The 23,553-nt window shown below is 41.6% G+C and overlaps 1 protein-coding gene across 5 annotated transcripts in view; it reads right to left on the bottom strand.

The window, feature by feature from the left end:
- TSHR (thyroid stimulating hormone receptor) overlaps nt 1-22,563 on the bottom strand; it is a 157,676-nt gene extending 135,113 nt beyond the window's left edge. For 4 of the 5 annotated variants that reach the window (XM_021098307.2, XM_084966753.1, XM_021098308.2 and 1 more), the window contains exons 1-2: nt 22,310-22,563; nt 21,696-21,999 (exon numbers count right to left, since the gene is read on the bottom strand). In XM_021098307.2, the coding sequence (XP_020953966.2) occupies nt 21,696-21,865 (170 nt within the window). In that variant the 5' untranslated portion in view covers nt 21,866-21,999; nt 22,310-22,563. 5 annotated transcript variants of the gene reach the window in all.
- Between the last annotated feature and the right edge of the window lie 990 nt (nt 22,564-23,553).

Here is a 23,553-nt window from a genome sequence, read left to right as displayed (position 1 = left end):
TGGCTGTGGTGTAGGCCAGTGGGGCTGCAGCTCTGATTAGACCCCTAGGCTGGGACCTCCATATACTGCAAGTACAGCCCTAAAAAGGACAAAAAGACAAAAAAAAAAAAAGCCACCAAAGATTCAATCAGGGAAGGATCTAAAACTGTCCACTGGATTTTGCAACAAAAGTTGTTTGTGACTTTGGCAAAGAGATTTTTCAATTGAGTAATGGGGGCAGAAGCCAGATTGCACTAAGCTAAAGTGAACGAGAAGTAAAAACAGCAAGAGAATGACTTGAGAAAACACTCTCTCTCTCTTTGCTTTTTTTTTTTTTTTTTTTTTTTTAAGCGGTAACCTGAGCCACAGCAGTGACAAGGCTGAATCCTTAACCACTAGGACACCAGGGAACTCTCAAGAAAACTCTTTTTGAATGTTCAGCTATGAAGGGAAGAAGACAGGTAGGGAAGTAGGACTAAGAGGTGAGAACTATGAAGAATTAGAAGAGATTGGAGTGTGTTTAGATAGAAGTGGAAAGGATCTGGGAGAGGAGAGAGGGAAAAAGTCAAAGTAGGGTGAAGAGGCCAGGGAACATAGATGCAGGTGGAAGAGTGGTTCCATCATTATAAGAACCACTTCCATTGTCATAAGAGTGGAGGAGGACAGGATGCAGGCAGATGCTTTTAAAACGTTTAGCTGTTGTCGCTTTGTTTTTACAGTCTAACTCCTTCAAAATTCCCATAAGATGTATCTATGGTTCCCCAATATTTGATAAAGCATAACCACCACCGCCATAGTTTTACTCTGTTGAGTGAGAAAGACTGTCCCTGAATAATGAAGAGCCCTCTGTACACCTGAACAATTACCTCCCTGGTCCTCCTTCTCTGAGATAGGACAGAGCCATCCTGTGGTTTTCATTTAACAAATACAAAATGTGAGACACAGACAGATTAAGAGCCTTGTTAAAATGTTCATGACTTACTGAAGGTCTCCTGACTTAACGATCTCCATGTTGAATTATCACTCTTATTATACAAATAGGCCTGTCACATAGTCATACAATAATTTCCTCACTGCTCTGGGAACGTCCATCCTTTACTCTTCACTATGATTTCTAGCTGACGGGGCTTCAACCACGATATTTTCCCTCCCTACTAGGATGCTATGAAAATGAAGATACTGAATACAATATAAAAAGAAAGCAGAGCCCCTCCGAGTCATCCTACTTTTTTGTTTTGTTTCGTTTTTGGTCATGAGATACATACTTTCTGTAAAGTGCCAAGTTTCTTGAGAATAAAAGGAATTCTTCGTAAGTCCATTCAAACTTCTATTGTCATGTCGAACTGAATCAGACAGAACCTTAATAGAGTCTTTCATGCTTCGTAGAGCACATTTCAGAGCTTCTGGCTTTGTTGTTTTAGATTCCAGGGATTGAGGATGGTTTTAAAATGGCAACTTGGTTATGCTACATAAGAAGGCCAGCCAAGCATTAAATAGGGGCATCTGGAGAGTTTGGAAATACTAACAGGCTTTTCAGCCAAACTTTGACACAGAACAGATAAATCCTTCTTAGAGGTTTATGGGTCTTCTTGAGACAGAGACCCTCCCAGCCAGAATTTTGGTCACTTTACCCTACTAACAGTAACTTGAAGATGAGAAATCTTGAAAATTTTTTAAATTCCCTTTTGCACAGTGGACAAGCGTTTGCTCTTCTTAATCAAGCTGTACAACCCTCAAGCCAAACAGCTGCTGAATGGTCCCTGCATGGAATCATGCCCTCTCCAAGTGGATATAGTACACACCCCGAGGGTTAAATCAGGCCAGATCTCACAGGCTCTCAGACCCACTACTGCCTTAGGGATCACAGCTAACCTGTGATCAAGGTTTTACTCTGGTTTACCAAGTATTTCACATATATACTACTAGCCTAACCTCACATGATCCTCATAACCACTCTATGATGTGGGTATAGCTTACCTTACTAGTTCATCCTGCGAGTTGAGCAAATAGATTCTCCCACCCAGCGAGTTGGTAGAGAGCTCAAATTTGACTACACATCTTCTGCCTCCAATCCCAGAGCAGGTTGGCAAGAAATAGCTGAGAAATAAACTCTGGTAATCATAAGGGGAAGAATAATCTACTTCTCTCATTTAACCTTTTTTTTTATTCTTAGCAAATTTTCTTCATTGGCATATTGGTTAAAATTATTTCAAAGGAGATAGAAAATATCATTATAAGAAATGGCATTACAAATGGAATATTGTTTGTGTTCTGCAGTTTCCCTATAATAAAGAGAAGTCCTTTGTATAAATATAGGCTCTTACAACAGCTATGGGTAGTAGTCATGCACTGCCATTAAGTCACCTCTTTGTAGAAGTGTTGACCAAGATTGCCATGGGATCCAGATGGGATAAGAGCATGGTGTTCCTCAGCCAACCGGCCAGAAATATTCTCCCTTACAAGATGGATATTCCCCAAACCTTGGAGTTAAACAGCTCCAAGCCTCTGAGGATAAGTACAGTCATTTGGGGGGTTCATATTATGATATCTAAGCTAAGGTGTTAGACATTTAGACAAGGAGTGGAGCTGCTCTCTACACCAGCATTTTAGAAATGAAGCTGTCTGAAACATCCTGAGAGCAAACAGAGCTTGGCCTTTCTCATCTGCTTTTTCATGTGGGCTGTCTGACTGCCCACATTCTTTCTATCCCTACAACGTGGATGAAACATGAAACATTATATTAAATGCAAGAAGCCAGGCACGAAGGTCACCTGTCATATAATCCCATTTATATAAAATGTCTAGAAAAGGTAAATCCACAGAGACAGAAAGCATATTAATGGTTGCCCAAGGCTATGAGGAGAGGGGGAATGGGGCATGATGGGTTAATCAGGACAGGATCTTCTCCTTTAGAGATGATGAAAAGAGCTTGGAACTAGAGGTGATGGTTTTACAACATGATGACTATATTAAATACCATTGAATGGTATGTTGTATGAATTTCACATCAATTGAGAGAGGTGGGGGGAGGAGAGGGAAGAAGAAGACCAGATGTAGGAAGATAGCTACAGAATAGTAAAGAAAGGCTTGGATTTAGAGTTAGAATACCTGAGTTTGAATACTCTTTCCTTCCTGGTTGTGACATAAAAGATAAAGGGGAGGCTATTTCCAGTTCTCACATTCATCTAAAGTGAGGTCAAATACCTACCTCAAAGAGCTATTTGACTCGTGAGACACCATATATGAAAATATATAGAATTGGGTGGACACAGAGTTGATACACAGAACATAATTAAATAAAGAGAACAACGTTAACAGTGATAAGTGGTTTTTTTGTTTTGTTTTGTTTTTGGGTTTTTTTTTGCCATTTCTTGAGCCACTTCCGTGGCATATGGAGGTTCCCAGGCTAGGGGTTGAATCAGAGCCGTAGGCCACCGGCCTACGCCAGAGCCACAGCAACGTGGGATCCGAGCCATGTCTGTGACCTACACCACAGCTCACAGCAACGCCGGATCCTTAACCCACTGAGCAAGGCCAGGGATCGAACCTGCAACCCCATGGTTCCTAGTTGGATTCATTAACCACTGAGCCACAACGGGAACTCCCCAACAGTGGTTTTTAAAGGCAGTACACAAAACCCAGTTCATACTATAATCAAACTGTTACAATGTAATAAAAGTAACTTGGATTAATAGCTCATAGTAGATAGAAAGCATGGTAATTTTCAGAAATCCAAGCACTCCGAAGAATAAGATGTTTTTATAATTACAGTATATACTTAGTTTTCTTGCATTGAGGCATTAATTTAAACCTAAAAATGGGAGTTCCTATTGTGGCACAGCAGAAATGAATCTGACTAGGAACCATGAGGTTGCTGGTTTGATCCCTGGCGTCGCTCAGTGGGTTAAGGATCTGTCATTGTTGTGAGCTGTGGTGTAGATCGCAGATATGGCTTGGATCTGGCCTTGCTGGTGCTGTGGTGTAGGCTGCCAGCTACAGCTCTGATTAGACCCCTAGCCTGGGAACCTCCATATGCCACAGGTGCAGCCCTGAAAAGACAAAAACCAAAAAAAAAAAACCCAAAAAACAAAAACCTAAAAATGAATGTTATTATGGCAAATTCTTCACTCTAGTATTGTGTTTGAACTATAGTAAGAGTTTATTTTACCAACTTAAGGTGCATATTTTTTGGAAGAAAAAAAAACCCCAAAAAACTAATATATCTGAAACCAGGCGTTCGTTGATTGAAAAAATGGCTAAGATCACCCTAAAGAAATTTCTACACTGCCATCACAGAGGTGCTTCTTCACAGCCAAGTAGACACGATGACTTGTTCTATGGATGTCAACCAATGCTGGTACAATGGACATGAATGAAATGGCAATGGTGACAGAGACTGAAGCCATACATGAGCTTCTTTTCCTCAAAGCTAGTTAAGATACCACCTCTGTAAATGCCCTATCTGCCAACAGTAGAGCCCTATGCTGCCCACTTGATAAGGCAAATGTCCTCAGAGAACAGCCAACCATTTAGTAAAGTTAGCCTTTCCACCTTGTAGAAAATAATGATTCACTTTGAAAAGAACTGTTAACTAAATTTAGGTTTGTTTTCCCTGACCTCAGCACCTCCACCAGAGCTACTATTTGAGGGCTTAAAAAATGCCTACCAGTAGGAAATCCTGCAAAATACTGCAACAACCAACTTTTGCAGCGCCACAACAATACAACACTCAACAAGAGACACATTTCATGGCAGAGCAGATACAATGAAGGGCACGTGACTGCCATATCCACTAGTCCCACCCTGTATCTCATTGTGCAGAAGTAGACTACCCGATAAAATGGTGGACTGACCCATTAATGACTCAGCTAAGGTCCCAACTTGGAGACAAAATTCTGCAAGTTTGGGGTTCTGACCTAATGAGGTATTCAAGTTGAACCAATAGTTATTGTGCTCTTTACAGCAAGAATATATGGGTCTGAGGACCTAGGGGTGTTGGTAAGATTGGCCCCAGCCAGATCACAGGTCCTAATTCCTGGATGGAAAGATTACTTCCACCAAAAAAAAAAAAAAAAAAAAAAACACTGGAGGTCTGATGCTATAATGACTACCTGGCCATTTGAACCCCTCATACCAGTGGATAAATAGGCAACTGAAGGAGTTTTTATACTGATGGGACTAAGAGAACCATGAGAAGCTAGAGCGGCTGCTCTCAATTACATTAGCTGCTGCAAGAAGTATGTCTAGAACCTGGGACATATCTTGGTTCTGCTTTGGCCAATGATAATAATGAACAAAAAAATAGGGCAACTATAGTTGATAAATGCAAGACACTTAAGGGTTTAATCCTTGGAGGTGTAAGTCTAGGTCCTTATACCAGGCAATCACCCCGGCCAGTCAAAGTGCTGGCCCAGGATGAGATAAATCTGGAACTGGAGTTGCAGAGAGACTGTACCTAGCAACTACAAACTTCAGATCAACCACAACAGAGGAGACTTTAGCTCATTTTGCAAACTCTGGTTCATTATGTATCTGCAAAGACTGCATCTTGAAGGGAGCGCTATGGCAGATTCGACTTGTATTCCCTTCCCTCTCAGGAAAGAAGTAAGGGCATCTTACTGGTACAAAACTGAAGGTCTCATGTGTTAGTATGGGAGTAGGATATAATGGAAAGCTTGGGCAGATCTGAGTGGTGCAAAGAGTGGATTCCCTTGGAAACCTCTTATCCATCATTTGAGATCTTCTCGGCCTTATGTATGTCCTGTTCTAGCCCTGCTCAGCTACCGTTTCATGCAGAAGCTACCTAGCTTCCCTTGGGTACAACCTGACAGTGCTGTGCCTCAGCCCTGCATTGTGCTCCTCTCACCTACCCTCAGGCTTTTCTGTTAATATCTGGAAATTCTTTCATCATCCATGCACAAGAAACCTGGAGGGTTGGCGAGTTAACACTCTGACCTACAGAGAATAAGAATTGATGGATAAAAGTTTCCTTTTCCTCCCTCCCAGAGCACTTTGAATTCTCAGGGGTTCTCATAGGATCAGCAAGCATTCCCTTCTAGCAGAAGCAGCAAGCTCTCCCTCCCTCCCTCCCCCATCCCACCATTCTGCTCTCTGGAATCATGCTCCCAGTAAGAATTCACACAGAGGTTCTGCTAGCTGGAGAATCCAGGCTAAGACATCATTGATTTCTCTCTTTCATTCAGACCCCACACAGTCTGCCAGGAAATCCTGTTGTCTTTGCCTTTAGCATAATCCAGGATTCAACCATTTCTCACTACCTCCCTGCTATTAAGCTGATTCAAGCCATTGTCATTTCTCACCTGATTAACAAACACAGTAGCCTGAGTGATCCTAGTGAAATGCAATCAGTTCATGCAATTACTTTTTTGGGAGGGGGTCTCAAAACCCTAGCTTCTTATCTCATTCAGATACAAACAAATATTTATTACACACACACACACACACACACACACACACACACACCTTATAATGATCTACAAATATGATCTGACCCCTATAACTGCTCTAATCTCATTTCCTATAACCCTTTCTGCTTCAGCTACATTTCTCTCCTTGTTACTTCTTAAACATCCTATGTGTGTTCTTCTCATGTCCCCCCTGTCTCTGGGTCTTTGCATTTATTCAGAATTCCACAGCTCCCTCCCATATCAGCCTGGCTTAGTTTTTTTTAGATCCCTCAGGTCTTTATCCAAATGTCACCTTCTGAGTGGGGCCTTCTCTGACCATTTAAAATGCACTGGCCAGCATTCCTTCTCCCTCCTCCTTTAGTCTTCTCCATTATACTTATCATCATCTGGCATTCTATGTGTTTTCCTTATTTATTTATTTGTTTGTTTCTTTGTTTTTCATGGCTATATCCCCTGCTAGAACATAAGATCAAGGAAGTCATTTATTATATATCTCCAATGCCTAGAATAGTATTTGCATATAATAGGTGATCAATGAGTATTCATTGAAAAAAGGAGGGAAAGAAGAATAATTAGAATAAAATGCCTCTATCTAGAGGTAAGATTTCTGGCCATCTCAAGTCTTTGGACCATGGCCATGAAGCCAGAAATAATTGAAAAGGGTGTTGAGAAGGAAAGAGAGCAGTCACACAGCCCACTAAAGACTTTGTCACAGGAGAGCCCCTCACTTATGCCCTCGCTTTAGAGCCTTTTTAGTCTCATGTCCAGATTCCTTCCCCAAAGTTAGCCTTCTAGTTTTGCAGCTGACAAAAAGACTGAAATAACAGAATATAAAGTGACGGTACCTGGCAATGAGAAGAGACAATTTCAATCCCCTAACTGGAGTTGAGTAATTACGACAATACTCGGGTGTGGGTAAAATTAAGCTAATGCTTGCAAAATGTAAGCCAAGAGCTTCATGTATCATATAAATACAGAAATTGTGTTTTTGAAAGAAAAACTGGGACACAGTGAGCTCTTCCCAGGTGCAAAAAGGGTGTGGGAAGTTTAGTCAAGATGATGATGAAATATCCGAATTTCTGACTATGCTGATGGTAAAAAATCTAGGGCTTATTTATATGTCACTACTTGTATGAGAAGAACATTTTTTTTTTTCTGTCTTTTTTTTTTTTTTTTTTGTCTTTTCTAGGGCCGCTTCCATGGCATATGGAGTTTTCCAGGCTAGGGGTCTAATCGGAGCTGTAGCCACTGGCCTACACCAGAGCCACAGCAACGCCAGATCCTCAACCCACTGAGCAAGACCAGGGATCGAAGCTGCAACCTCGTGGTTCCTAGTTGGATTCATTAACCACTGAGATACGACGGGAACTCTGAAAAGAGCATTTATAAGATGTTTTGAAAATCACGAATGCCTGCTCTGTAACTTTAAGAGGTTGTTTTGAATATTTTTGGAACACCCTAAATGTTCTTAAGGATTCATACAAAAATGAAGTAATGTTAGTAGTGTCTGACATCTAAATGGAACCCTTTAAAAGCTAATTGGTAACTTTGAACAAAGGGACCATTTTGCTCATGTTTAAAATTTTCTTCAATGGTTTTTTAATTGTAGTAATGAAAGGCCAGCAAGTAATGAAGCATACTGACCAGCTTCAGTGAAAATGGAAATAGGGTCAGGTGGAAGATTTCATGTCAGATATGAAGTATTAAACACTTGTAAAATCTGTTTTTAAATTACTGACTTGTGTGGCACAGTGGAAATTAATCCATCTAGGAACCATGAGGTTGCGGGTTCGATCCCTGACCTCGCTCTGTGGGTTAAGGATCTGGCATTGCCATGAGCTGTGGTGTAGGTCACAGATGAGGCTGGGATCTGGTGTTGCTGTAGCTGTGGCATGACCCCTAGCCTGGGAACCTCCATATGCCCCAGGTGAGGCCCAAAACAGACCAAAGAAAAATAAATAAATAAAGTAAACTACTGACTTGAAGAACAGCCACATTCAGTGAATTTCTACATGAAGAAGATATTCAAAGGACAGGCTAAGTGTAAAACATAAAAAAGTAACCATACGTAGTTCCAGCTATGGCACCATGGGTTAAGGATTCAGTGCAGCTGTGGCATAAGTCACAGATGTGGCTCAGATTTGATTCCTGGCCCTGGAACTTCCATATGCCATAGGTGTGGCCAGAAAAAAAAAGTAACAATAATAATCTATTCAGGAGAAAAAATATCACATTCAAAGGTTAGGAAGTTTTTTTAAATGTATGTTTTAGTATTCTTCATAGTAAATAAAAATATTTATAGTTAATACCAAATATATACTTATAGTCAAACAAAAACGTCAAATTGTGCTAAAACAGAATTTCTTAACTTTTTTGGAAGTCACAGAGACCTTTGAAAATTTGAGAAAAGTTACAGACTCTCTTAGCAATGCACCAATATTCTTGTATACAAATGTTCACATTATCACAGATTCCCAGGAGGACCCCTGGGAAGCCCATGAACTTCTGGCTAGTAAATCTTAATGTGATGGGTAACAAATATACTTTATATAGACAAGAACCATTAAAATAATCAAAGAGATCAAGATAATTTCTCAGCTCTGGTGCGGGGGTGGGGGGGAGTATTTCAATTAATTGATAAATTCAGGTAAAATTCACTCATTTAACAACACATTTTCAGGTATTGTGAATTGATTTTCTATGCCTACTACCTTACCAGAGCTGATATAAGAATACAGACCCCCAGATAGCCAGGGTTTGTTCACATAGGTGAAATAACTAGCCATGCTGAATACAGGTCTCTGAGAACAGGTCCGAATGGGCTTCACCTCTACAGAGCTGGTCTGATCACTGAAGCTAGGCTCTCTTTTTTTTTTTTGGCCTTTCAGGACTGCACCCACGGCACATGAGGTTCCCAGGCTAGGGGTCAAATCAGAGCTGTAGCTACCAATCTAGGCCACAGCCACAGCAATGTCAGATCTGACCCAAATCTGTGACCTATACCACAGCTCATGGCAACACTGGATCCTTAACCCACTGTGTGAGGCCAGGAATCAAACTTGCAACCTCCTGGTTCCTAGTCGGATTTGTTTCTGCTGAGCCACAACGGGAACTCCGAAGCTAGGCTTTTAATCACACACAGCACTGCCACCCAAACTACATCACTGGCTTCCTTCAGTGCCTGCCCTTCTATGCATCAAGGCACTTCTACGGATCAAGAAACTGGGATTTTCAAAAACAGAGATGCTTTAACCTGAAGGTACAAGGAAATAATCATGGTCAGGTATCCAAGAAGCCACATGAAAAACAAATACATGATAGAAAAGAATTTAAAATTTTAGTAATTTTCTTTTTTTTTTTTTTTTTTTTTTGGTCTTTTTGCTATTTCTTTGGGCTGCTCCCGCGGCACATGGAGGTTCCCAGGCTAGGGGTTGAATCGGAGCTGCAGCCACCGGCCTACGCCAGAGCCACAGAAACTCGGGATCCGAGCCGCGTCTGCAACCTACACCACAGCTCACGGCAACGCCGGATCCTCAACCCACTGAGCAAGGGCAGGGACCGAACCCGCAACCTCATGGTTCCTAGTTGGATTCATTAACCACTGCACCACGACAGGAACTCTTTTTTTTTTTTTTTTTGTAATAGTAATTTTTTGGAACTTGAATTTAAAAACAAAACAAAACAAAACAAACAAACAAACAAAAAAAACCCCAAATTTCAAAGGAATACCCTGCTTGCTCTGGATTCCTTCAGGGTGTCCCAGATATCCTGGGGGTTCTCCTCGGTTTTCCTTTTGCTAAGGAGTACTGCTTTTGGAAAGTTTAAGAAGCACTGGGAGGAGTTAGTTTCTTGGAGGTGGCTGTTCAAAGGATCATCTTTAACATGTTAGTAAAATGAACAAGCAATGAGAGATGTGTGACCTCCCCCATCAGATGGCATTCCAATAGCTAAAAAAATATCTATCTATCTAAAAAAATCTATCTATCCCAGATAGCCAGGAAAAATATGAAGCAAAGCAGAATTCCATCTGTCTTAACAGGGCAATAAAACTAAAGGACTACAAAAAAGAATTATTTTTTAAAAAGTTCAAAGAACTCAATGGAATGACATTAAATTGACTCTGGAGACATTCATTGATGCATTTGTTCATCTATCAAGCAAATACTCACTGACTACTGATTATATATCAGGAATTTTCTGAGCACGGGGGATACATAACTGAACAAAACAGAAAAACAACAAGAAAACAAAAACCTCGCCCTTGTGGAGATTATATTCCTGTGGGAAAGGACATAAATAAGAAATAGTTTAAAAAGCAAATTGCATAGAATATTGGAAGGTGACAAGTGCTATGGATTAGAAAGTATTTTCTAAGGCAGGAGTGTTAAATTTTTAAATGGAGTGACTAGGAGTGAAGCCTTAATGAGAAAGTAGCATTGGCACAGAAACTTGAAGGTGATGCGGGGATTACCCAGAGGGATGTCAGGAAAATAATGTTTGAAACATAGACAAGGACCAAGTGTGTGAATCCTAACAAGTGTGAGGAGCAGCCAGGAGGCCAACGGAGTGAAGGATGGATTGTGAGTGAGAAGAATGAACAGAATTGGAAAAATAGAGAAGGTCTGAATCATGTAGGGCCTTGTAGGCCACTGCAAACGACTTTGGTTTTTAATCTTGAGATAATTCAGAACCTTGTGGGAAGTTCCTGACTAGAGGAGGGGCATGACCTGACCTGCATTTGAAAAGCTCTCTCTGGCTGCTGTGTGAAGAGCAGACTGGAGGGAGAAGAGACCAGGTGGAAGTCAGGGGATGGGTTAGGAAGTTCCTGCAGTAGGCCAGAAGGGAAGACACTTTAAGTATTTTAAGAGAGCCAAAGAAACGCAAAATCAATGGAAGCAGTGAAGGCAGTTAGCTACCATCTCTGGGAACTGCAGATTTTGAGGGGCTGTTGAGAGACCATCCCCTCTTTAAGTTATTGTCTCCTAGTTACGGTGACAATAAACAAGGCTGAGAATGTCCCCATGTGTCCCATGGGCCTCTGGACTTTATAGTCTGTTAGTAAGATAAATTAGTAACTTTCCTCTAAACGGGGACACCAATGAGAGGGACAGAAATGCTATTAATCACACCAGGACAACTGGTGTAAGAGAAAGTTCCTTTTAGATAAGGCAACTCTAAGTATAAGGGATCTAGGAAGCCAGTGGATGGTTCTATTAAAAAACAGAATTTATTAGAGGAGCAAGACCAACTTGCTTAATGAAGAAATGTCTTTTAGCCTGGAAAGTTTTAGCAGTGAGAATAGAAATGAGGTGTTCCCGTCGTGGCTCAGTGGTTAACGAATCCAACTAGGAACCATGAGGTTGCGGGTTCGATCCCTGAGCTTGCTCAGTGGGTTAAGGATCTGGCATTGCCGTGAGCTGTGGTGAAGGTTGCAGACGCGGCTTGGATCTGGCATTGCTGTGGCTCTGGCGTAGGCTGGCAGCTGCCGCTACAATTGGACCCGTAGCCTGGGAACCTCCATACGCCGCAGGTAAGGCCCTAGAAAAGACAAAAAGACAAAAAAAAAAAAAAAAGGAATAGAAATGAGAATCTAAATCAGACCCATTGTACTAACATGTTTGTACTGCATTTAAGAATAGTCAATACATATTTGGTATTTTTAGTATTTGTATTAGTTAATCTTGCCCTGCTGAAATAACTAGTAGACTAGTCTTAAAATTCCAATTTAAAATGTATAACTGAATAATTTATTTGAAACTGTGATTTAAGTTGAAAAGGAAATTATTTTTTACTGAATTTACTTTGAAACTATTAACTATTCTAAGCATTTTGTAGGTATTGTAGGGGAAAAATATCATGCTTCAGTGGAAAATTATGCATTGATTTAGAGCACATTCTTGCAAGATTCTGATTGATTCAACAAGAGCTATTTTACAACTCTGTAGATTGTTATATAACTGACAATGATGCAAAATAATTTTGTCTATAGACATGCAAATTTTGTGCTGCCTGTTAGAACTTTAATTTATTGACTCCGCCCACATCCCCCCCACACATAAAAAGTTAGTTTTGCCTCCATTAGCATATTCACCTCAGAATTCCAGATCTATAAATGTATTGCTTTTGTGGATTCTTCTTTAAGCTGACTGCAACATCTTACCAGTTTTCTCCCTGTAGTGGGTTGACTAGTGTCCCTCCTCGCCCCGAAACCCCATTCATGTCCACCTAGAATCTGAGAATGTGACTTGTTTGAAAATAGGTCTTTGTAGATGTAATTAAGTTGAGGTCATACTGGATTAGGGTGAGCCCCAAACCCAATGACCAGGATCGTTTTAAGATAAGAAAAGGACACACAAGAGGAGTTCCCAACATGGCTCAGTGGTTAACAAATCCAACTAAGAACCATGAGGTTGCGAGTTCGATCCCCGGCCTCGCTCAGTGGGTTAAGGATCTGGCCTTGCCGTGAGTGGTGGTGTAGGTCGAAGACGTGGCTCAGATCCTGCATTGCTGTGGCTGTGGTGTAGGCTAGCGGCTGTAGCTCCAATTCGACCCCTTGCCTGGGAATTTCCCTATCCTGCAGGTGAGGCCCTAAAAAGAGAGAGAGAGAGAGAGACAGAAATTCACGTTCCTTCAGCTACAAGGAACACCAAGGATTGCCACAGCCTCCAGAAGCTGAAAGAGGCAGGAAGCAATCTTTCCTAGAGCCTTGGGAGGAACATGGCCCCGTTAACACCTTGATTTTTGATTTTTAGCTTCCAGAACCGTGAGAGAATAAATTTCTGTTATTATAAGCCACTCGCTTTGCAGTACTTAGGAAAAAATACTCAATGAGTTAAATCCAATCTTTAATGTGTTTCAGTTTATAGCTGTAGGAGAGTCATAATTTTACCTGTCTTTGAAAAGTATTCTGTAACAGTATTAGCTCATTCACACCTCCCAGCAATCCAATGAAGCAGGTACTATTATTATCCCTATTTTATAGATGAAGAAACTGAGGCACAGAGCCATTAGGCAATGTTCCTGGTCGGGTTTAGGACATGGTACCCCCAAATACAGGACCTTGGCATATTGAATATTTTAAGGAATTTGAGAAAGAGTACGTGCAGGGAGGACTTTCTGACCTTCCTCTAAAGCAGGTCCTAGGACCCTCTTGTGTGGGTCCTCAGACCTGGAGGGAAGGAGCTGTCCTATCTCCCAAGAGAGAGGGAAAGCAAGAGAATCTGAATCAGACCTTGCTGTTTGCATCTTTATTACACTTGGCTGAGACCCTTTTTTGTCCCGTCATATTCCATGACTTTCCACTCTTCATCAAAACTGGCATAAAGATGCTCAGGTTTAATAGCTTCTTGGGGGTCTTCATTTCCTTACGAAGGCTCTGTGTCATTTTATATAAAACTTATATTAAATAAATGTACATAATTTTCCCTCGCTTATCTGTCTTTTGTTACAGTGCCATCCAAGAACTTAGATGGGCAAGGGGGAAATCTATTTTTTTCTTCCCTACATTCTCCAAAGCATACCTAGGAAATAACAGGGCAAGGCATTCAACCAGACGAGTCACTCCAGAGGGTGTGTTCTTAGTCACTTTACTCTCCTGCCCCTATAAAGAACAATGGGTGGGGAGTTCCCTGGTGGTCTAATGGTTAGGACTTGGTGCTTTCACCACTGCGGCCTGGGTTCAATCCCTGGCCACTTCATGCCACAGCCCCCTGCTTCACACATACAAAAGAGCACTGGGATGTCTAAAAACTCAGGTACTTTGAAAGTTTAATTTAATAGATTTTCTAGAATTTTCTAAATATTTGGAGAGTTTTGTCAAACATTTAAGTGCTTTAAAAGAAAAATATATTTGGAAGTCCCTGTTGGGGCTCAGTGGTAACGAACCCAACTAGTATCCATCCATGAGGACACGGGTTCAATCCCTGGCCTTGCTCAGTGGGTTAAGGATCTGGTGTTGCCATGAGCGGTGGTGTAGGTCACAGATGCAGCTCGTACCTGGCATGGCTGTGGCTGTGGCTGGTAGCTGCAGCTCCAATTTGACCACTGGTCTGGGAATTTCCATATGTCGCAGGTGTGGCCCTAAAAAAAAAAAAAAAAAGACCAAAAAAAAGAAAGAAAATATATTTTAAAAATAAGGAAAAAAAGAAAATATATTTGTATTCACTTAAACTACTTATTATTTTATTAATGTACTTGCTAAGATCATTAAATTGTGAAGTTTTTCTTAAAATAATTGTTACAATTTATTAGACTTACAAATAAAACAGTAAATATATGGAAAACTCAAAACTCCCCCTAGGTTTTACTTATTACTTTAATGAATCAAATATTTGTTTTTAAAGCTAGTTACCCTCAGAAGTCCTTTTTGTAGACAAAAGCTGCCCCCACAGATGTCATAATTCACCTTGACCTGTACTCTGTTAGGAAGAAAGTATGTAGGACATATTTTGTTGCCTATCACTATCTTTGTCCCAAGTGAATAAATCAAACCCTTCACCGTTCAAGTTAGAATTCTTGAAAAGCTCTTCAAATGAACGTTCCCATTTCCTGGAATAGTGCTTGTGCACCCTCTATCCCTAGCCATGAAACTGCTTATTCCCAACTTCTACTGGTTCAGGATACAGCTCAAAGCCTTCTTTGAGCCCCAGTTTAAGTCAGCCTCCTGATCCCCACCAGACACACTCTCTGCACACTTACATAATTTTTTTAGCTTTTCTTTTTTCTTTTTAATTTTTAATGATTTTTATTTTTTTCTTTATAGTTTACAGTGTTCTGTCAATTTTCTACTGTACAGCAAAGTGATCCAGTCTCTCTCTCTCTCTCACACACACACACACACACACACACACACACACACACACACACACATTATCCCCCATCATGTTCAATCACAAGTGACTAGATATAGTTCCCTATGCTATACAGCAGGATCTCCACAATTCTTATTATATGTTTATGTGATTATTTGAAGAATATTCAGCTTCCACATGAGACTATGAGATCCCTGGGGACAGGGACATTTGGCAATGTTCTCGGCCAAATCCAGAGCTTAGCACATGTCTGGAATAGAGTGAGTGCTTAATACACATTTGCGTGACGAAGAAGAGAGTGATGAGCAGTGTTGATGGCATTCAGCCCCTCTTTGGTGGGAAATTCTCTACTGTGTGTAATATTAGAAGGACACAGTTCTGCATCTCCCACCACTGACATCAAAAGTGGGAGGGGGGACCTCCTCCCTCTCTTTTACCTCTAGCAGCTAAGACACAGAAGGTAACCTACGCCTGACAATCAGATACTCTCATACAGGATAGCACACTCTGGCTGGTGGTTCAGAGAGGCAGGGATAATTGAGAAATTACTGATGGCAGCGTGCAGACTATCCAGCAGCTATATAACTAGATGTCCATCACCACAGATGTCCTGTGGCTGTGACTGCGGTATTGCCCATGAAATTGTGCCAACCAGATGGTTGGCTATGGATCCAACTTCCTGCCTGCCATGGTCCCTGGCCTATTTTCAAAGCCTGGTTCTACAATGATTCTATAAATTGTATATAATTCCTTCAAAGTATTTTTTTCTTCAAGCTAGACAGAGTGAGTTTTCTGTTACTTACCAACATAAACCTTGACTGATACACACACACACACACACACACACACACACACACACACACACAGAATGACAGAGAATAAATCATGAATCACGGAGCCTGGAAGTATGAAGTGAAGCTGCCTTTATGGACAGGAAGTATTGATCTGTGTTTGGACAGCATATGGATGCTGAAGCAGAGGGCTTCACTTTAGGTTGGGAACAAAATGCTTTTCAGGTTATGACTATAGATGATGACTAAAATAATTGTGAAATGTGGAATTAATCTACATGTCCCTCAGCATGGAACAGGTGTGCCTTGTAGATACCCAAGATTATTTTAAGTGGAATGTCTACATGGCATTAAGGAATGTTGAATCACACAGTGAGAAAGTGATTCCTCTTCCATTATCTTTCAATCCTTCTGATACCACCAAGGACAGCATGGTAGATTGGCAGCGCTTTATTTTATTTTATTTTTTTTTTTGTCTTTTGACTTTTTGTTGTTGTTGTTGCTATTTCTTGGGCCGCTCCCTCGGCATGTGGAGGTTCCCAGGCTAGGGGTCGAATCGGAGCTGTAGCCACCGGCCTACGCCAGAGCCACAGCAACGTGGCAGCGCTTTAATATCTCTCAACCACTTACTCCTCTTCCTTCGTATCAAAGGGAAGACAGCCTCAGGTTCAGAGTATTCACAGACAATAGTCTCAAGCTAGAATATAATTACATTTGTATTTTCACTGTATTTAATTTTCTTCCTATTTATAAGTCCTGCTAATTTTCCGTTTATGGTCTTGATAGACACTTTCTAAACAAATTTCTTTTAGTTAAAGAAATAAATGTAAAAATATTGAGTAAATAATTTTTAGCACAGGTAGAAGATAAATAGGGCAAAAATCCCGAAGATGGTGAGTTACTGTCTTCTCTTTAGAAAACACCAGGATAGTCTACTGATTACAGCCATAGTTACAGGATTCAAATGAGTAAAAACTGAAGCAACACCCAGAACCTGAAAACAAAAGCCACAACAACTCCTTCAGAAACATTTCTGAAGACAAACCATAACTCCACCGAAGTCCTAGACTCCAGAAGGTGGAGGACGGAGGGTGTGGTGGTAGTGATTGTCACCATCATAAAACCAAAACCAGGCAGGTCAAAAGGACAAGGCAAGGTAAGGCAGCACTTCCTTGAGGAAGAATCCACACAAATCCAGAACGGTCATCAAACCCCATTCACTTCCTCATTCAGAGAAGGGGTGGTCTCTAATATATAGAGGTAGCAAACAGCAACTCTCTGAATGAGAGTGATGGGTCAATTTTGCTTTCCTTGGTGTCAAGGCAATATGATCCATAATTATATATGAAAATTTAATTTTTTTTTGTCTTTGTAGGGTCACACCCACCGCATATGGAAGTTCCCAGGCTAGGGGTTGAATCGGACTGCAGCTGCCAGCCTATACCACAGCCACAGCAATGCCACAGCAATGCCAGATCTGAGCTGTGTCTGTGACCTACACCACAGCTCACAGCAATACCAGATTCTTAGCCCACTGAGCGAGGTCAAAGATTGAATCTCTGTCCTCATGGATATTAGTCAGGTTCATTACCCCTCAGCCACAACAGGAATTCCAAAATTTAATTTTTTAACAACTCGTCTTGCTTCTCTTAAGTTCCCTTAAATCAGTAATTCTGAATTGGAAGAAGCAATTTTTTTGAGCTACCTGTATATCAAAGATTCTAGAATGTTCCACTGGAGAGTAGGGATACAAGCTCTCCATCACTTTTCACCTAGTTAGAACCAATGTTATAGTAAGAGTATTTCATTCTCATGTGGAGGGGAGGGAGTGGAAGAAAAGATTCAGAACCACCATTTCAATGAGAGCCACAGTATAACTTTGTCTCACCCATCCATCAGACCATGTGGCAGGTGTAAGGGGGGTGAAGAAAGAGGCAATCTCTTTACCTTTCAGCACCATACTCTGTGGGTAGAAGATAAGAGTTAGGAAAAATTGTTCTCAGCACCATAATAATATGCAAAATGGATAGGCAGTGGTTAAACAGCATCTATATTTGGAGAAGGGGTTACCACCCAGAACAGGTTTTTTTTTTTTATTATAGTTGGTTTATAATGTTCCGTCAATTTCTGCTGTACAGCAAAGTGTCCTGTCATACATACATGTATATATATTCTTTTTCTCACAATATCCTCCATCATGTTCCATCACAAGTGACTAGATATAGTTCCCAATGCCATACAGCAGGATCTTACTGCTCTTCCATTCCAAATGCAACAGTTTGTATCTACTAACCCCAAACTCCCAGTCCATCCCACTCCCTCCCCCTCCCCCTTGCCAGAACAGGTTTTTAATGACAGATCTGGCTTGTTCCAGCAAGGAATACCTTCTGTGATATAACTTAAATGTAGTCTTTCTTTTTCTCCCCCTTCCCAACCCTCTCTTTCTTCTTTCCCTCCTTCTTTCTTTTGCCATTTTCTTTTCTTCCTAAGCTTCTGTTTTCTGAGTTACTGCATATTTCTCAGGCCAGGTTATCTGTGGCTTATTGGACATCACAAGCTTTCACATTTCTTTCTCCAAAGCCTCATGACCACACCAGTTAGGAGCTGGCAGGGTGAGACCCACTTTTATCTTCAGCGGGGGGTATAGGGTGCAGCTCTGTGGTATTGCACATCTGGGCACCCCCACTTACAATCTGTGTGACATTAAGCAAATTGCTTCATTTCTCTTGCGCCTCAGTTTTCTCTATGAGAGTAATAAAATCATCTACATAATTGGATTTTGTGAGGATTCACTGGGTGAGCTGGTATAAAGTACTGAGAACAGGAATAAGCACAGTATGATTGTTAGCTTTACATACGTGACTTCTCGCATAAGCTTTCCTTTCACAAAAGAGTTCTACTGCCCCCCAAAGATTTGAAAATCATTTGGCTACTTTTGTACAGGGTCGTGGGCATGGTTCAGATGAGCATTCTATTTAACCCGGACTTTTCATCAATTTTCTCTTCCCTTTCTCAGAATAACTTCATTCTTTAAAATAGTGCCTGCTCCTACCCACCCCCCCACTCTTCCTCCCATTGTTTTCATGGTCAGATTTTTCCTACTACTGTCTTTATCCTGTGATTTACTGGATTCCGTCGGACTGTTCTCACTGCTTCATGCAACAGAAAGTACCCAATCGAACCCTCCCTTTGACCCTGAAGGAAATGTGGGTCCTCCCACAGAAATCATCTCCCCTAAATTCACAGCTAGTGAGAAGCGGATGAAGAGATGTGTTTCCTGACTCTTGACTTCATTGTTCTTTTTCAGATATTAACCCGTCTCCTTCTCATTTGATGGAATTATATACAGAATGACTCCAGCTTCTCCTCTACTACAACAGCCACATTTCTCTTCAATGACTTTTTTTTTTTTTTTTTTTTTTTGTCTTTTTGCTTTTTCTAGAGCCACTTCCCATGGCATATGGAGGTTCCCAGGCTAGGGGTCGAATCAGAGCCGTAGGCCACCAGCCTACGCCAGAGCCACAGCAACGCGGGATCCGAGCCACGTCTGCGACCTACACCACAGCTCACGGCAAGGCCAGATCCTTAACCCACTGAGCAAGACCAGGGATCAAACCCACAACTCATGATTCCTAGTTGGATTCGTTAACCACTGAGCCACGATGGGAACTCCTCTCTTCAATGACTCTTGAAATCCTGCTCCTTTTAAAGAATTCTGTTAAGATGGGATGTCTCTGGCCTCCTTTCTCCCCATTACACAGTGAACGATCTGAGACCAGTATATTGTTTGTTCATTCATTCACCTAACAAGCTTTCTCTTTATTTATTTATTTATTTTTTCTTTTTGAACACCAAAGTGGTTTTAGGGTTGAATGACAGGGTCCCTGTGTTACAGAAGCTCATATCCTGCTTAGATAGGGCACCCAAACAAATAACAAGTTATAAGGAAAGCCGTGTGTAAGGGCTAGGATAGGGTTCAACAGAATGTTGTGGGGGAAGGTAGCTCACCCAGCCTAGGGGTCATGGGTCAAGAGAGGTTTCCTAAAGGAGCTGACCCCTAATCTGGACCGTGGAGTAGGCATGAGCCAGATGAAGAGAAGGGAAAAGTTGCTTTAGGCAGAGGGCACAGAACATGGGAGAGAAGACAAAAGCAGCTGGGAAAGCAATGTACTTTGAGGAAAGTGCCAGAAATTCCTTTCAGTAGGAGTAGAAAGTGAGACGGAGTAGGAGCTCTGAGGTGTGAAAGAGTAGGCTCAGTCTTAAAGGATCTTGTAGGTTGTACAATAGTTTTATCATAGGAGCCATAAGGAGTTAATCAAGAGCAAAAGAACAAATTTCATTCTGTGGTGGCACCACGGAGACAGAAGCCACCACTTGGAAGTTATTGCACTAATTAATCCAGGTGAGATAAGAAACGGAAGCATCTCAGCCCAGAAAGACACACCTGTGCTAAAACTTTTAGAACCTACTGTTGAATGTCCCCATGAGCTAAATTCTTGAGGAAATCTTAAATACAACTTCACCATTGCTTTTCATTTATCTACATTTTCTTTCTCAACCTGTGCTTTCTTCCCTTAACTGGTTTTATCCAGTTAAGTAAACAGTAAAAGCAGATTGTTTTACTGTTCTTTCTAACTGTTCTATTTCTAAACATCCAAGAAAGGCTTCTTTCCTTGTTTACAATGATACTTTCAATTGTCATCGATTTAAATGTCTGTTAAGGAACAGATAAATAAAACTTCTTAAACATCAAGTTTCTGATTTGGTAATATTTAACATGCAGATTAAAATGTGTTTTATGAAATTCTGTCTCTTCATACCTCTACCATTACTATCCCAAAGGAGGTGATACATTGGTGGGTAGTTCATATGTAAATAAGTAACTCAGATACTTCCTACAAAGTTAGCTTCTTACAAAGTATAAAGGGTATACAGTCAACCTTCCATATGTGCAGTTTTTACATCTACAGATTCAACCAAACCTGGATTCAAAATACACAGAAGAAAAATTCCAGAGTTTCCAAAAAGCATAACTTGAATTTGCTCCACACTGGCAACTACTGACACAGCATTTACATTGTACTTAGAATTATGTACATAGTATTTACATTGTATTAGGTATTATAAGTAATCCAGATGATCTAAAGTATACAGGAGAATGTGTGTAGGTGATATGCAAATACTACGCTTGAGCATCCTGAGATTTTGATATACCCAAAACCAATCCCCATGTATACCGAGACAATTGTATTTTGAAAAGAGCCTTGATTAAATTTTTGTCAATTATTGGATGAATCAAGAGACCTACTCAGATAATCTCCCATCTAGAAAGATTAAAAGTTGAAACACTTTTTTTTGCAATTTTTCATCACACAAAATAAGATCAAAACGATCAGTTCATTAGTTGCTATTAATCTTTGAGTAAAATTAAGATTCAGCCAGGACTAGGAATAGGCAAAGAGCAAAAGAGCAACTCTTCAGCAAGAACAGCTCTCACTTTAACCTTTACTAAAGTTTAGTTGCCTTTTTTCTGTTTGAAGTAACTATAGAGTCAGCAATCCCAAATTTGCCGCAGCCCCTCCCCCCCACACCTTGGCCTCTTCTCAAGCTCTTTTTGTGCACTTCTATCCACCTCTTCCAGCTGTCTTTGGCAGCTGAGTCCTCCCCGTCCCCTCCCTGGTACTCACAGTGTCTGAGTATTGGGTGGTAAGGGGGGGATGCTGTGGATATCCTTGCAGGTGACTCTGAAGTCGTCCTCCTGGTGGCATTCGCAGGGCGGAGACGGACACCCTTTCCCCCTGAGGCTCCTGGGCAGGGCGAGAAGCAGCGCCAGCTGCAACAGGGGCGTCAGACTCATTTTCCTCGGGCCTCCAAGGCTATCTCTTCATCTTCAGCCCTCTGCGCCTCCGGTGCCCTCAGGCTGATGGAGCAAGGGAAGGGTGGGAGGAAGGAGGACTCGAAGGGGTTGTGACTTCAGCACCAAAGAGGAGGCTGGAGAGAGGAAAGAAGAGGCTCTTAAGTGCTTCGTTTCCCTGGGCAACTCTCCACCCAAACAAGCTTGCTTACTTTCTTCACTTCTTGCCCGACGCCTCACAGCCCGCTCCGTCTGTTCCCTGACACTCCACACCAGTCCCAGCTGTCCCCTCTGCTTTCCAAACTGCCCCCTCGTGTTCCTCCCATTATTTCTCTCCAAAGCCTCACTTAGATGTCCTCTTCTTTCCTTGTCGCTAAACCCAGCGGGCCCCCTTTTCCCGTGGGTAACCTCCCCAAAGCACTGCCTGTTGGGATCCACTGCACGCACCCTCTTATTCAGAGAAAGTTCCAGCGGAACGGACAGTCTCGGGCGGACAAGGGTCCCGCACACTTTCAGCTCCTAGGACGCCTCTGCTGAGGGTCGGAGGCGGACACACGTGGCTTGCCAGCCCGAGGTGTGGCCAGGGCCGGGGCGAGACACCCCTGGAGGATCCTCTTGGCTCCCCAACTTCAGCGCAAGCCCGGGCTGGGCGCGCAGCCACAGGAGCAGAAGTCGCCTCGAAGAGGCGCCTAGTGGCGTCCGGCTCTGCCTGCAGACCGCGGACTCGGAGAGGCAGGGCACGAACTGGGCTCTGCGGCCACCTGCTGGGGAGAACCGGGAGCGGCAGAAACAGTTCGAGCACCTTGAACTGAACAATGAGCCCGCTTTGCTGTACCAAGTTGAAGCCAACTGGTAAATTCTGGTCTGCCCAGGAATTCTATCGAGCCATATTTCCCCCAGAAGATGGGAAGAAAAAGAATACCTAAGTGGCACAGTATCATCTACTCGTCATTCTTCAGACAGTAGCCAAAAAGATAAATTTAAATAGAAATCAGGTTGTGCCAATTTTCCTCTTAAAAGCCTTCCATTGCTAATTATTTCTTCTTGGGGTAAAAGGAATATCAATTTCTCACATACTGTATCATCTCATTTATGTGAACTTCTGATATGGGGGAAAAGCTGTGGTGATGGAAACCAGAATAATGACTAGGGGAAACACTGGAAAGGGACAAGAGAGAACTCACAGGAGTAATAGAAATGTTCGACATCTTGATTAGACTGGACATAAATGGATGTACATTTTGCCAACATTTATTGAACTGTATACTTAAAGGATGTGTACTTCAATCTTTGTAGTGTCTTTATTCATAATCCCCCAAACTAGAAATCACCCAAATGTCCTTCTACCACGTAATGGATCAACAGTGATACATCCATACAATGGGATACCATATCACAATAAAAATGAGATACGAATTTTTTAAAAGAAAATTGAGTATAAATTCTCTAGACTGACCAATAAAGTCCTACTCTAGGTGCTGGTATACTTTTCCTGTAAAGAACTATACGGTAAATGTTTTAGGCTTTGTGGACCGCATAGGGTCTTTGTCATATCTTTTTCTTTTTCATACAACCCTCTAAAAATGTAAAAACATTCTTAGCTTGTAGACTGTCCCAGAACAATCCTGGGGCAGGATTTGACCTAGAAGTCACGTTTGCTGATCTCTGTCTTTCATGATCTGACACTTACC

This window comes from Sus scrofa, chromosome 7 (assembly GCF_054392235.1).
Source record: "Sus scrofa isolate SSC_HxYL_T2T_F1_AM1 chromosome 7, Sscrofa_HxYL_maternal_Yorkshire_Landrace_v2.0, whole genome shotgun sequence".
NCBI classification, from domain to species: domain Eukaryota; kingdom Metazoa; phylum Chordata; class Mammalia; order Artiodactyla; family Suidae; genus Sus; species Sus scrofa.
Note: the sequence above shows the minus strand (reverse complement) of the source record. Positions and strands in the feature narration are given on the sequence as shown.